At 39.3% G+C, this 14449-nt stretch overlaps 2 protein-coding genes across 4 annotated transcripts in view; one reads left to right on the forward strand and one right to left on the reverse strand.

Annotated features, from left to right (window-relative positions):
- usp47 (ubiquitin specific peptidase 47) overlaps positions 1 to 3785 on the forward strand; it is a 33625-nt gene extending 29840 nt beyond the window's left edge. For all 3 annotated transcript variants that reach the window (XM_077201667.1, XM_077201665.1, XM_077201666.1), the window contains exon 28: positions 2356 to 3785. In XM_077201667.1, the coding sequence (XP_077057782.1) occupies positions 2356 to 2530 (175 nt within the window). In that variant the 3' untranslated portion in view covers positions 2531 to 3785. The remainder of the gene's footprint in view (positions 1 to 2355) is intronic.
- Positions 3786 to 5281: 1496 nt separating this feature from the next.
- On the reverse strand, positions 5282 to 13142 carry dkk3a (dickkopf WNT signaling pathway inhibitor 3a). Its single transcript, XM_077201744.1, has 7 exons — positions 12792 to 13142; positions 12003 to 12128; positions 11664 to 11747; positions 9709 to 9801; positions 8332 to 8476; positions 6418 to 6574; positions 5282 to 5976 (listed from the first exon to the last, which is right to left on the reverse strand). Exons 1-7 carry the CDS (start codon positions 12972 to 12974, stop codon positions 5889 to 5891), a joined length of 876 nt encoding a protein of 291 aa, XP_077057859.1. The 5' UTR covers positions 12975 to 13142; the 3' UTR covers positions 5282 to 5888.
- Between the last annotated feature and the right edge of the window lie 1307 nt (positions 13143 to 14449).

Below are 14449 nucleotides of genomic sequence, written 5' to 3' on the forward strand. Positions count from 1 at the left end.
AGAGTGCCGAAGTTATGACGTCACTTTGTAGGACAACTCGGAAGTTAGCGGCGCATGGGTTCCCTCGATCGAAAAGCTATGCATTTTCCCCATAGACTTTTGGAAAATCGCAAAAAAGAAGATCTGTGTTCAACAAACAGTTGTGCCCCTTACACGTTTTGTCTATCAAGATAATCTTTACAAGTTAATCCAAAATGTATACATTTTGAAGCCTATATAAAGTTTTAAAAACCACAAGCAGACACAATAAAGTTTAAAAAACCACAAGCAGGTTATAACTGGTGTGTTTTGTGTCATAGATCAAAATATGAAAATATTTAGAGGCTTTGTTAACCACAGACCTTATTTCAGGCAATTTAGCAAAAACCCATTCAAAAAACCCATAGACTTTAGAGCGAGGGAACCGGAAGTGCTAAAATGCTAACTCACTTCCGCATTTTGGCCTACAAAGTGATGTCATAACTTCGGCACTCTGTTATGCTTTTGCATATATTAACTTTCTTTCAGTGTGTAATATAGCTGATTGTTAATGTAAAAGGTCTGCAAAAGTTTCAAAGATCAAAGTGCAATGGAGTTAGTGTCTCCCATAAACAAAGAAATTATTCTGAACTGCCTGAAACGAGTCGTCAGTAATTCCAGTCTCACTTCCTGCACGAACCTACGTATGTTTGTGATAGATTTACATAATGCCAACCTACGGTCTTCATTGGCTGTCCGCAAACAACATCTTCTTTGACCCTCAAACACTGTAGATGTAGCTGAGGCCTGGAAGAGTGTGGTTCACATTGTCGACATGTTGAGAAGACTCTGTTTTCTGCGCTGCAAAACCAAATCCACCTTTTTATGCACTTTTAAAAGATGAAATTGATACGGTAAAACCGGCCCCATCATAACTGTATCACTGTGTTTACTTGTGCTGAGGAAGAACTGAAATTCAGATATGGTAATGGCCGTTTAGTTTCTGACACGTGCTGTAAGCAGTCGACCAATCACAACACACTGGGTCCATCTGACCAATCAGAGCAGAGGAAGCTCTCGGAAAGGAGGAGTTTCGAGAAACTGAATCCTTTATCGAACTGTTTCAGACACTGTGAGAAAAGAGGTGATGCTACAATGGATATTATGAGAAAATTAAAGTGTTTTTTGATTTCGGATGCCTGTTGAAAGAGACTAAAATCAGGAACTTTAAAATAGAATAATAGGGGCAATTTAAGACATACTATGTGCATCTTTTTAAACAGTTTGAAGTTTAAAAATGCCCATTTTCAGAATAGACTGGTGAGTGAGTTGTCAGACTAGTTTAATTGGTCTTAAAGGCTAGTTAATGTTAGGCTGGTATATTATATTATGTTTGTTATGTTATTGTTTTGATTGAATTATTTATACTTATTATTCAATTATTGTTTTAATGTGGATTTCTTGGTAAAGGCTAGATTGTTAGGCAGGGTACATTATATTATTGTACATCGTTTTGATTGAATTATTAGGTGTTCAAGCACTTTAGTGCTGAAAACCTATTGTAATTGTTAGAATTTTTTTGGGGGAAAAAATTCCCCTAAAATGCATCGTGCAGCCCAAACCGTAAGGCCTAGAGACTTGAAACTCGGCCAAATGGTAGGCCTCAATTTGGGGACAACCTATCAGAGTATGACCCCGATTGGCCCATAGGTGGCGCTACAGCAACCAAAAGTACTAAATTGCTCATAACTCCTAGACCGTTGGTCCTAGCCTCAAGCTTTTTACACTACTGTGATCCTTGGCTCAAGACGGACAGAATGTATAGGGCTCATTTAGAAAAGGGGCGTGGCAAAATATGGTCAAAAGCCTATAAATCCTAAACGAAAAGTCAAAACTTCACAAAAATGTATGAGCATATGTGTCATAACATGGTGAAGAAGCATGCAAAGTTTCATGGAGATCGGACCATAGGTGGCGCTATAACTGTTAAAAAGCTTTAAAACCATATATGTCCTATGGTAAATTGCTTGTATTGGCTGTAAATGGTCTTTTCCATCTATTATGTCAGTGGTTAAATGTATGCTAAACAAAACTTAATGTCTTTTGATGCTTTTGTGCTTAAAGGCCTTAACTGCTTGTACACCGATAAATGCTGCTTGCAGCTTTAATTTATATTTATCATTTAATAAGTGTTTTAATAAAGTGGATTTTATTGTTAAAGGCTGGTTATGCTATGGTATGTTATTAAACTTGCTAAACTCCCTTTAATTTAACATTAACATGTCGTTATTAAAGCTAAAATGAACTAAATGAATGACTTTAATCAGTGATTGGCCAGTTGCTTGCTGGTCCACTTGTCACTCATGCGTTTCCCTGTCCCCCCTCCCTCCTCCACAGGGACAGCACTGAGGAGCTCATGGATCTGTCTGAAGAGGAGCGCAACGAGCTGATGAAGAAGGAGAGCAGTCGCCTGCTGAAGACGGGCCACCGGGTCAGCTACTCCCCCCGCAAAGAGAAGGCCCTCAAAATATACCTGGACGGAGGGCCCACCAAAGACCCAGGACAGGACTGAGAGGGGGGGGGGGCGGACTATCCTTCCCTATTCTCTATCTGACCTGCCCGCTGCAGTGTAGCGCTGCCTCGCCAGCCACCCTGGCATTTGGGCCACACGTTGAATCAACGTCACCAGTGCTGTCCGGCTGACGCTCTCTTCTTTGAGCTCCAGAACGCATAGCGCGTCTCAGAGTACTATTGTGCACCATAGTTTATTGTACTGTAAAGTTTAAAGGGAAGTGCAAAAGCTATTTCAAGTTCAATATCATTCAGATAAATCGATTTAATAATACGGAGATGGGTGCGTTTGTTAGAAGAAAGGGGGCAGTTTGGGAGAGATTTTATCGCCCTCTTTATTTTGCACTCTCGGTGGGCCATCTCCATTGATTTTTCGTCCCGTCGTTCTGCGTTTGCTGTTTGTCCACAACTCACTCTATAATTTTGAGATGTGATCCAGCGTGTCAAATTCTCATCGTCCCGAGTCACTCGAGCACAGTGCGTAATGTATCCAGTCACCTCCAAACGCCCGCACTGCTCATCTTCCATTTCGGAGAGCTCTTCGATCGACTCCAGTCGTTTTATGACACTTTCACTTGAAATTTTGGGTATGATGCTCTCACTTGAATATTGGGATATCTCTCCTTTTGTTTATTTAACACATAGTTGTGAAATTAAATGCTTCTTTTCTGGCTGAACAGGTTCTATTCTTGCAGTTTATGCTTCCTTTTGTGTGTGGGTGTGGTTAGCGGTTGACCCGCCCACTGACTGCTGAAGCTCCTCCTCTCACTACTCCCTACTGGGGCTTATGACACTGGTACATATGAATTGCAAGCCTTTAAGAGTGGGGTGACACGAATCAAGTAGCGCGCTTTGTTCCCGATATTCATTTTTTTATTTCATGTAAATTATTTCACTTCAGACTGATAAAGGCGATGTTAGTTCTTGTGAGTGACTTTTAAATGGCACGTGTTTTAATTTTTTTGATCTGTACTCAGCTTTTCTTCTTCCATTTAGACATGTCCTGTGTTTCTTTTTCATTTTTTGTTTTTATTTCTGCACAATTGAACAGAGCCTGTGGGTTCAGATGTGGCAGGTGTGTGTGCGTGTGTGTGCATGGAAATGCTTCTCGCTGCTGTTTTCGCGTAGCTGGAAATGGAGGGTTCGGACGCCGGTGTTTGAGCTCGACTGAACCGCCGCAGATTTCTGGGCTCCTAATGCTGCCACAAGCTGTTCACAGTAGACATGCCAATACTGAAATAAAAAGCAACAATCAATCTCTGTTTGCCTGCTTCCAGGTTGACGTATATGAACATCTTATATTTTAGGCCCTGTTTACACCTGATATTAAGATGCGTTTTGCTCGATCGGATCACAAGTGGACGACACTAAATACAGGTGTAAACGGGGTCTAAAATGTTTTGAGCTTGTCCACTCTCAACCACTTCCAGAGGTAGTGGGAAACACATTCGACCGGATTGCTTTCGTAGTGTAAATGCTCATGTGATCAAATGTTCAAACCGCCACAAAAGACCGTCTTCTCTCCGTCTACTGATCTAATGCGGGAACATTATGGGATGCACTCTAGCCAGACGGGATTTAAACTTTGTCGGCTGAAGACCCAAGTTTGGTTTGAAGAAGAAAAATGTACCGAACACAATGTTCTCCCACCATTCCTGATTTCTAACACACACTCACAGCGTTCGGCTGCTCTCGCGGGTTCAGAGCAGAAACTAAAGCTGAAGCTGTATGTTTTTCTGTCGTCTCCGGTCGCGTTCATATGTAAATTGTGTGAACTTAACCATTAGATTGAAAGATCCTAAAAAAAACAACAACAACATTTAGGAACTGACCTTGATTATGTTTCTTAGCTTATTATATGATTAGCAACAGTTCTTCTAACCCTAATTGATGGAATGTGAAGCTTTTCATTTCTTAATTTCCTAAAGTGATACCTATTTAACACATAAAAACATGATCTAACTCTTAACATATGCGCTAATTAAACAATGATAATTTTGTTAATTACAGTGACAACAAATGAAGAGCTCACTATTTGTATATAGCCTATTCATATATTAACAATGTAGAGACTACAATATATGAACTATGAATTAACTAGTAGTTTGCAAATGATTTGTAAGTACTTTATTCCTGTGTACGTAGTATAAAGTGTTAGCAATTATACTAGTAGTAATTATATAAAATACTGTTTATATACCATAATAACTTTCAAAACTTAAAATGATTGCCTATTATTTAAATTAAACAGCAGAAATGGCTCATCGCCTCGACGGACTCAACAGAAGAAATGAACCGGGGAACTTTTCCATGTCAAAGAAGGCGGAGCCTCAGAGCCACGCCCACCTATTACATCATCGCCATGAGCCAACGCTAGCTCGAAAGGTTTTTACCAGCCAGAGTGAATTTTTTTTTAGAAAGTTCGTTTTGGCAACTTGTTTCGAACTTCCAAAACGAACACCAGATGAATTTCATTTTCGCTTGAAAAATTATGAGTTCGCATGATAAACGTGAACCAGTGAAATCTGCATTGGGGAAATCTACACGAAATTTGTGGTGATTAAAGATCATTTAAAATGATGTGACTAAATCGTTAAAATGATGATTTCACCTACGAATTTTTGCAGAAGGGTAATATGGTGTCACCTTTATGAAGAAATTAATTATAACATACAAGTGGACCAATTAAATAAAGCCATTTTAGTTCAAACCCTCATTTATACATTGTATATGAAAAGATAGACGCAACATGTGTTTTTCAACTTTTTATTTTCTGGAGCATGTTTTGTATTTTTTGCCTGGGGAAATTACATGAGGTTTGTTGTATGGGTGCATCACTTTAACTACTACACTAAGATCTCATCAGAGCTGTCCTCATATTGTCTCTGCCATACATATTATTGTAGCATTAGTAGTTTACATTAATAATGTGTGCTTCCTTCCTATGCTAAAAACCCACCATTGAGCTTTAACACTTGAGGGCTGTTCACACTGACACTGATTTGACGAACTAGATCTGGTTGATGCCCAAATGTTACGGTATGCCTAATTGGCCATAGCTTTGAAACTCCAATCAAACATACAGTGCATGAGTCGAACATGAATCATCTTGCCTCACTCGACTATAGAAGTGTCACTTGACGCCCCCAACTTTGCATCGGGTCACCTCAAATCACCAACTCTCATTCGCACTGAATGACATCCGCTTCCAAATCGATGTCAGTGTGAACGCTCTTTTAGATTCAGGCCTTCAGCGATTCAGAGCCTGTGCGTTTGGGTGATTAAAGTGAAGGCGTTTCCTACAAAGCTTTGGAGTGATGATGAAGCGTTCATGTCTGTTTCAGCATGTGTCAGGCTCACTAGACGAGGTAGTCGATCTCAGAGTAGAGGGTGTCAGTGAGGTCCTCCTCGCTGGAGTTCTGACTCTTCAGGCACAGAGCGCCTCGTCTGATAAAGACAGCAAAAACAATGTTCATGACCAATTTCATATCAGTATTTCATAACTTGGGAATGTTAGTGCATCACGGTTTTCCACATAAATATCCCACTGTTTTCATTGATCATATGAAATGTTTCTTTAGCAACAAACCAGCGTATTAGAATGATTTCTGAAGGGTCATGTGACACTGAAGACTGGAGTAATGATGCTGAAATTTCAGCTTTGCATCACAGGAATAAATTACATTTTCACATATATTGAAATAGAAAAGTTCTTTTCAATTGTAATAATATTTCACAATATTAGTGTTTTAACTGTATTTTTAATCAAATAACTGCAGCCTTGGTGAGACTTTTTTCAAAAACTTTCCACAAACACTTGACTGGTTGTGTATAAATAATAATATATAATATATTGTTCAGAATGAGATGGCCTTTAGGGCTCCGTACCCCAGATGTTGGCACTGCAGGTCACCAGCACATGGGCAGTGCTCTTGCGGATTCTCCCCCTCCTGATCCCATGACAGCAGCTCCATCAGGTGATTGGCTGAAATTATGCAGCGCTCGCGTTCGATTGGCTTAGAGCTGCACACTGGGAATAGCAAGGCTGAAAAATGTATACATTCGTAGTTATGAATCAATGGTGGAAATGATTCATCTTAGTGAATCAAGTCATTTGATTCCGTTCACAAAAAAGAGTCGTACTGATTCGTTCAGTGGTGTTACATATTTACGCCAGTAGGGGGTGACACTGTCATGATGGTCATTGCAACAAGCCTTATTATCCTTTAATAAAATTTGTGCATCTACAAATCATCAATACCAAGTGTTTTCCTCACAAAAAACATAGATCTATTGTATTTGCAAAAGTCGATCAGAAACTATGCGAAAGAGAAGTGATTCAGCAAAGCTAGGTGTATACATTTAGCAAATCCCCCTTAATTAATTGCTCCTTCACAACCAACACTTGAATACTATTGGTTTGTGCTAAAGTCGGCCTTTACAGGCATGAGAAGCCACCAGAGGTCACACACTTCAAAATGGAGCTTTAAATAGAAGGGAGAAATATAAGTAAGGCTGCATCCAAAATCGCATACTTCTCTACCATATAGTAGGTGACAAACAGTATTTACTATGTGACTGCTAAAAAAGTATGTCCTCTATAGTATGTATGTAATTCGGACAAGAGTAGTATGTCCGTAGATGTGATCCGATGTAATCTAGTAGATGTAATCCGACAAGAGTAGTGTGTCCAAATTCACAGTACTCGTAAAAGTGTAGGTGTACCAAGTACCAAGATGACCCACTACTTCCGGCGAGATTCTGAAGTGTGCATACGATGGACACTTTACTATCCCGTGGCCTCATGGGTTAGGGTTAGGGTTAGGGTTAGGGTTAGTGAAGCGACACACACAACTGACGCTGATTGGTCAAATGATAATGACAACATGGAGAATGTGGTGCGTCCGGATTACATTCATGCTACACACATTTATACTATATAGAACACTTTTTTAGCCGTCACAAAGTACTTATAAATTGACTCAACAAGATGCTTAGTGTAAACAACTCAAGATAGCAGAAAAGTTTGTTGGTGTCCCTAATTTTATGTTCTCAACTGGGATTTAGGTTTACACAACTTTTAATGTCTTGTTGGAGTAACTTAAAAAATGAATTCATTAAACTTAAATTAAAGTTGATCAGACTATTTTGTCAGCTTCACCTTTTTATCACCAACGATTAATTCTAGGTTTAAGGAACTCCAATATATGTAGCTTACTTAACAAAACATTTTAAGGCAGCCAGTTTTCAAATTATTTTAAGTTGAATGAACTTGTTTGTTTTTACAGTGTACTTATTCAAAGTAAGTACCTACACAAGAGAGTATGCGATTTCGGAGTGATTCATTCACCTAAAAAATTTAGTTAAAAAATAGCTATTATGGATGAATGGTGTCTCGTTGAATGGTTGCGATATTATAGTCTATTTGTATCTTTCTCATTATTAAAGTTTTTATTTTATTTTATGTGTGTTGAAGCTTTTAAAATATTGTTTGTAAAAAGGTCATGCCAACAAAGAACAGTACTTAATGAAATAAAACAAATAAAATAAATGTATCTAGAAATCACGTTAATGATATGCTGATAGGCTACCTAATATAAAAAGGAAACAGTTTTTTTATTGCCCTTTTAAGTGTCAAACAAATATGCATTGCCATTTTAAGATCAAACAGGCAGCCTAACTAAATAAAAATTAGTAGAAAACAACACATCCCTATTAGGAATCTGCACTATCAAGCAGTGTCAGCATATGCCAACCAAAATATTTGCCAGATAATATGATGCACTCCTATGATGCTCCTACCTTTATGAAAGGCACAGCAGAACTCCTCCCTACATTCCCTCTGGTACTGACAGATGGTTCCCGCGTCTCCCTTTGAGCTGTTCCTCGCACACTGACCCCACACACACAGCTGTCCCGCACAGCATTCCTCATCTTTGGTGCACGTCTGAGGGGGATAAAGTACATAGAGTGCATTGAGACAGCCATTCACCCTTTGAGTTACTTTTTCGGTTCATGTTACACTTACATTTCAGCAAATTTTTTTAATCAAACACGATACTATCTTTCAGCACATCAACGCACAGGTCGTCCTGCAGCAATGCATCTCCAGATATCACTACTAATACTAATATGAACAGTTCTTAATATCTAAACTGTACATTTAAAGTCCCCCTGTGGTGAAAATCCAGCTTTTAATGTTATTTATATGTCTATGTGGTGTTTTTAATATGCTTTAAGACTAACCATGTGCAAATCGCTGGTGTTTCTGACATCACAAACTAGCTTGTAACCAATCAGATCAACATGTGATCGTCAACGAGTGGATCGCTGAGATGCTGTGAGTGAGTGGAGGCGGGGCTCATTTACATATTCATAGAACCATGAATACTTAATAAGGCTAGGGTGTAGAGTTACATTCAAGCTATTTAAGGGAAAAAAACATTTTGCTGATCAAAGATGAGTTTTAAGGGATAACATGATTGACTACAGGGGGACTTTAAGACTAGTATCTGGCTGTGCAATCATTGCCACCATGATGTCAGGGTGTTGCTATGCGATTTCTAAGGGGTTCTGTGTAGGAATGAGGAGAATCGTTTGGGGAGTGTAATGATTCTGATCCCATACCGATTCCCTTCATTCATTCATTCTAGAAAAAACTTAGAATTGCATTCACTGTTATTTCAAATAAGTGAGATCATTTTAAAATTCAGTAAAACAGATCGACAAGGCTTTCTAACCAGCATACACAGTTTTGTTTTGTTACAATCTAATTCAACAGCATCCTGTAAGAGTAATGCACATCTGTGTTCTGCTTAATTGGCTTCCCTACTTCCTGTGTCTCGAGGTGAACTCAGTGTCCTATGTGGGGCCGGAGACGCTCATATTTAGCAATCTGTGCACTTTGATGTGAAACCCAAAGGAGAAACGCTCCAGCATATCAGATTCCAGGTGCACTCGCACTGCAATGCAGTCACAATGCAGGCTCGGTTGCATCATATTGTTGGAAAGCCACATTATAGGGTACAATCTTTGTGCATAAAACCAAATGAACCAAATGGAAATAACTAGAGACTAGGCTGAACACCGAGCATGCACTAGAATCTTTTATTCCGGATAATACTGGAGGTTAAGTGTACCTCGCAGTGTGCCCGGTCTGTGAAATTTGAAACCTCTTACCGCATCAAGCTGTTTGCAGGGCTGACACTTTGAGCTGTGTGTCTCGTAGAGACAGAACCTGCCCTTCTCACAGTCTTCATCAATGACACACTCCTGAGAGACACAAGAAAAGCATTCAAAACCTTCGAGAAGGAACAGAGGAGATTTGAGCTTCAAACTTCAAGCACATAGTCCACATAACTAATCAATAGCGGTGTAATGCTTCACCCGAGTTAAAACAACATTCACAGGATTTAAGGAGGATGTGAGCTGGTCATATACTCTAGGTTTTTATCTACACCCCCACATTTAGGCTGATTTTGAAGTGTAGAGTTTGAAGTCAATTTCCCTTTTTTTAACCTTGGTTCATAAATATTTAACGGAGGAAAAAGTCACACCTTCCAATTTTTTAGGTCTCCTCCCATCCTACCTTCGGACCTATATCAGTATAAATAGTACCGGGACTTATAATCTTCGTTCCCAGGATCTTTTTCCTGCTATCTGTCCCAAAGGTCAGAACTGAGCTAGGAAAAAAGGCTTTTAAGTTTGCGGCTCCCTCTGCTTGGAACAATTTACAGAAATCCATGAAACTTACTGAGCTCGTCTCCTTGTTTGCTTTTAAGAGGTTGTTGATTGACATGGAGGCAGCCACATCTGGCTGCAGATGTTTTACCTAGTGTTTTTTTTAGGATTTTGGTTGACTTTGAAAGATTTGCTGTGTCAGTTGTTTAATGTTTCTAATGTTTTTTTGCATATTTTATGTTTGTGTGTACTGTATATGTGGTAATGTACTGCAGCCTGTCTTGGCCAGGACACTCTTGAAAAAGAGATTTTTTAATCTCAACGAGTCCTTTCCTGGTTAAATAAAGGTTTAATAATAAAATAATACTAATATCTTTAGAAGAAATACATATATTAAACTTATTAAATACAGCCACTGCAATTATAGTATTACAAATTATACTTAAGGACCTTAATTGTTGCGTTTAGTCCACATCTAATTAATTTTTTGATGTTAATTAATTGTGACATTTGTTTTGAAATCATATGCATTTGAAATGTACAATCTCATCTGGAAAAACAGACCAAAAATATTGATGACTGCACTACATATTGAAATATTGATCCTGCACTACACAGATTTTTGTCCAATCAAATGCTGTCAAATGGCAAATATTTTGTAAAGAATAGCTGCGTTTTTATGCCCTTCCCTCGCTAACTTCCCTTCGTCTCGTTCACTCGGATGTACGTCATTGTTTACGCTGCACGAGTGCCCACTACTGGCGGAGCCCTTGAAATGTGTCCCCCCTGTAGTCAAAAATGTTATCCCTTGAAACTTATCTCTGATCACCAAAATTACATATTTAAACATTATGTAATTTAAACGTTGAATTAGCGATAGCAGAACTGAATTCGCGATCGTATGCTGAGAGACGTGGCTTTCTGTGCGCACGCTCTATGTCAGTCAGCACAGCATTGAGTTATTTTTAACTACTTATTGTGCTTAATAACACTTTTTAACTACGAGCACGTCCCAAATTTTCGATCACCTTCTGAAAGACAGCTTTCCGTCCGCGCACTTTAGCACTCAGATTATGAAAAACAGATCATGTCCTAGCAGAAAATTTCCAGTATTTTTTCTCCATTGCTCAATGGATTTATACTGCTTATACCGTCTAAAAGCAGACACGTAGGGAAATCCACTCTCACTTATTCAGCATTCGCTTTCTTTATCTGAACTTCCTGGACGCCTGGAATGAGTAGATCCGAAATGTCAAATGGATCCGTAAAGCCTCGGTCGATTATGTCTGACTCGTTTCAGTCAGAAGGGAAATCAAATGCTGAGGAAGAGTATTCCTCTCTTCCTGAACACTATTCTTCCTGACTTCCAGAAAATGTGCACAATAAAAGGGCAAGATGCCATGTTTCTCAGACACAATTAAAGAGAGAGACCGCCGAACAGACAGACAGCTTACGTGATCGTGATCATTGCTGTTCTCTTTATCTCCTGGACGCATGGGTGTCGAGGTGTTGGCGTCTTCAGCTGGATCGTCTGTTGTCTGGGAATAAAAAGACAGATGTGCATTTAGCCGCGGAGTTTATCATGCATTTAAAACATGATACACACATAGAATGATGGTACATCTAGCCTACTGTATGTGAGAAGAAACTGGCAAGAGAAATAGCACGTCTACAACTCAATTACTTTTAAGTGGTCATTATGCCAAATGATTTGACCAGTCAGAATCAGGTCTGGGAAGTGACTGACTGCATTTAAACTGCATTACTGAATCATACTAAAGCTCTTCACCTACCATATTGATTCTCTCAGCGATATAATTAGATTGATTCCCAGCTATGATTTCAATACTGCTGTAATTTTGAGGGTTTGAAGAGACGTTTTGTGGATGGAGACTTGATTTTGCGGTCTCATTGTCCATCTGAGGAAGAACGAGAAAAAAAGAAGCTCTTATTCAAAAACTCAAACTGTGCAAAATTACTTATGAGCTATTTCAACATGAACTGGCTCTTAAAAAATCACTTTGACTGATTTTCATGATTACTGGTTAAAATTAAACAACAACAAAAAAATCGTAGAGATTGCACTCACATAGAGCTGAGTGTAGCAAGAAGGAAAATTAAAAGATTTTATGATTCCCAGGACTTTTCCAGGCCTAAAAAAATTGCGACGTTATTATTCATTATAATGTCACATTTTATTACAACGATTTTCCCTTACAGTGAGTACTTTTTTATGTATATTCAGTAATAATAAATGTGCTTTTTGACTTGAATAAAACAAGTTAGTTCAAATTTCACCACATAAAGCACATACGGACCTGATCATACACTTTGAGGTAGAGGTAAAAGGCCTATAAAATAGACAGATAATCCAATTTAACAAATATGAATTACTGGTCCACATTTCAACTTAATCTGTCATCAGTTCTTTAATATCAGGTTGATGATAAATGGCACATTTGGGGGATCTTATGTGCCATAACCAGTGATGCTATTATCAAGCTATTAGTTATGACAGAAGTTCAAATGATTATCCAAATCTCGGCTTATAAATAGGCTATACTGTATTTGAAAGCAGAAACCTGATGCACCGCGTCCTCCAGCTTCTGCTGCGTGTCCTCCATCAGTTCCTCCACCTCTTTGAACGATTGTCCTTGCTCTACATTTGTCTCCATGTTTGCAATGATGTCCATGTCTGATTTGGATATTTCGGGGATAATTCCATGGACGATGCCTAGGCACAGGCTGAATCCGAGCAGAAACATCTCGACCGCGCGGCTGATGCTGTAGTAGGCTACAGTGTGTGTGTGTGATCAGAGGAGCTGTACAGTATGTGTGTGTGTGTGTGTGTGTGTGTGATCAGAGGAGCTCCAGCTGCGTGCGGCGATACGATTCGCGTCCACTCAAACACACAACCCTCCTTCTGCATCTCTGGCTACCCATATGCACATGCCAGGCATTCAGTGCGTATGCGCGCGCACTCCTCATATGCAAATCAACTGTAAATCACGCACATTTACATATTTTAGTTATTTGATTATTGTTATTTTATTGTTTTTCTTTTTTTTTCGTCTTTGCATTTACCTGAATATATATTTACGCGAAACATAAGACTTAGTATTGTCTTTATTAGGTGAAGTTAACAAGAGGTCTAAAATAATCGAATTAAAAAAAAATTGGGATTTGTTGATTGGGGGAGAGAGGAGTGAGATTTGTTGACGGGGGGGGGGGGGGGGTATTTGTAGGCTACTGTATCACGTGCATAGACTGTAAAAAAAAAAGATGGACGACGCCCCTTCGCTCTCTTCCATTGGCGAGAAGCCGCCATTGTCCCGATATGGCGCTGACATCTTGGGACTTGAGTCTGCGCAGTTGCGATTTCGTGACCAGACATGCGCAGTAGTGAGCAGGAAGTAAAGCCGCGAAATCAACGTCCCGCTCTGGTCCCGCCCTCACTCTCGCTGAATCAATCGTAAGCACGCGCCTCTGATGCAGAACAAACCATTATGTCGGTGTGAAATAATTAATTATAGAAATTTAGATATTAAATTTAAAGCTCCAATCTCCTCAGTCCTCCAAAGATCCCGAAAAAAAGTCCGTTGTTGCTTCAGTGACTACTTTGCTCAGAGAACCTGTCAATCACAGCTGTCAATGATGTACGCCACAGCGCTGTTTTTATAGCATCAAATAACTAACTAAAACAAACTTATTTTAAAAACAAACACTTGAAATTACATCAGTGTGATGAAAACTACAGTAAATGACTGAAACTTCTTTGGAAAAACGATATGTGAAGTGTAATTTAATTGTTTAGTTGGTCTCACGTCTCATCGAATAACATGGGGAGGCGGGGTTTATGACCTATACTAGGACCAGTCACCGGGGGGCGATCGAGACGTTTTGGCTTCACTTTTCAGGGCTTGTGTTGTGCTGCAGGCTTGATTACGTGCCGTTTGAACTGACGCTCCACAGCGGTCTGTCACATTTAAGAGCGCCAAAACGTTATTTATTGTGTGAATCTCGTAAAAATATATTTACAGAATCTGACAGCTGAAAATTTGTTCCATATCAAAAGTAACCTACTCTGTCTTGTCTGTCGGTGTCAGTGTCCTCTTTGTCCGCGATTTTTCTCTGTGTGAGAAAAATGGATGTGTGTCGTGAGAGCGTGTGAAAAGGGTCAATTGCGTGAGTCTCACGGTCAATGCGTGAAAGTTGGCAGCTCTGCTTTGTATCTAACGTT

This window comes from Siphateles boraxobius, unplaced genomic scaffold (assembly GCF_051911475.1).
Source record: "Siphateles boraxobius isolate OS27281-9 unplaced genomic scaffold, OSU_SipBor_1 48, whole genome shotgun sequence".
Lineage (NCBI taxonomy): Eukaryota > Metazoa > Chordata > Actinopteri > Cypriniformes > Leuciscidae > Siphateles > Siphateles boraxobius.

Bases quoted from the DNA above. Each gene is read 5' to 3' on its own strand.
- dkk3a (XM_077201744.1), bottom strand. From the start codon at position 12,974: ATGTTTCTGCTCGGATTCAGCCTGTGCCTAGGCATCGTCCATGGAATT. The intron at 9,802-11,663 runs GTAAGCTGTCTG...TGTGTCTCTCAG, and splicing joins ACAGCAATGATCACGATCAC to GAGTGTGTCATTGATGAAGA. The intron at 8,477-9,708 runs GTAAGAGGTTTC...TATCCCCCTCAG, and splicing joins CCTGCAAACAGCTTGATGCG to ACGTGCACCAAAGATGAGGA.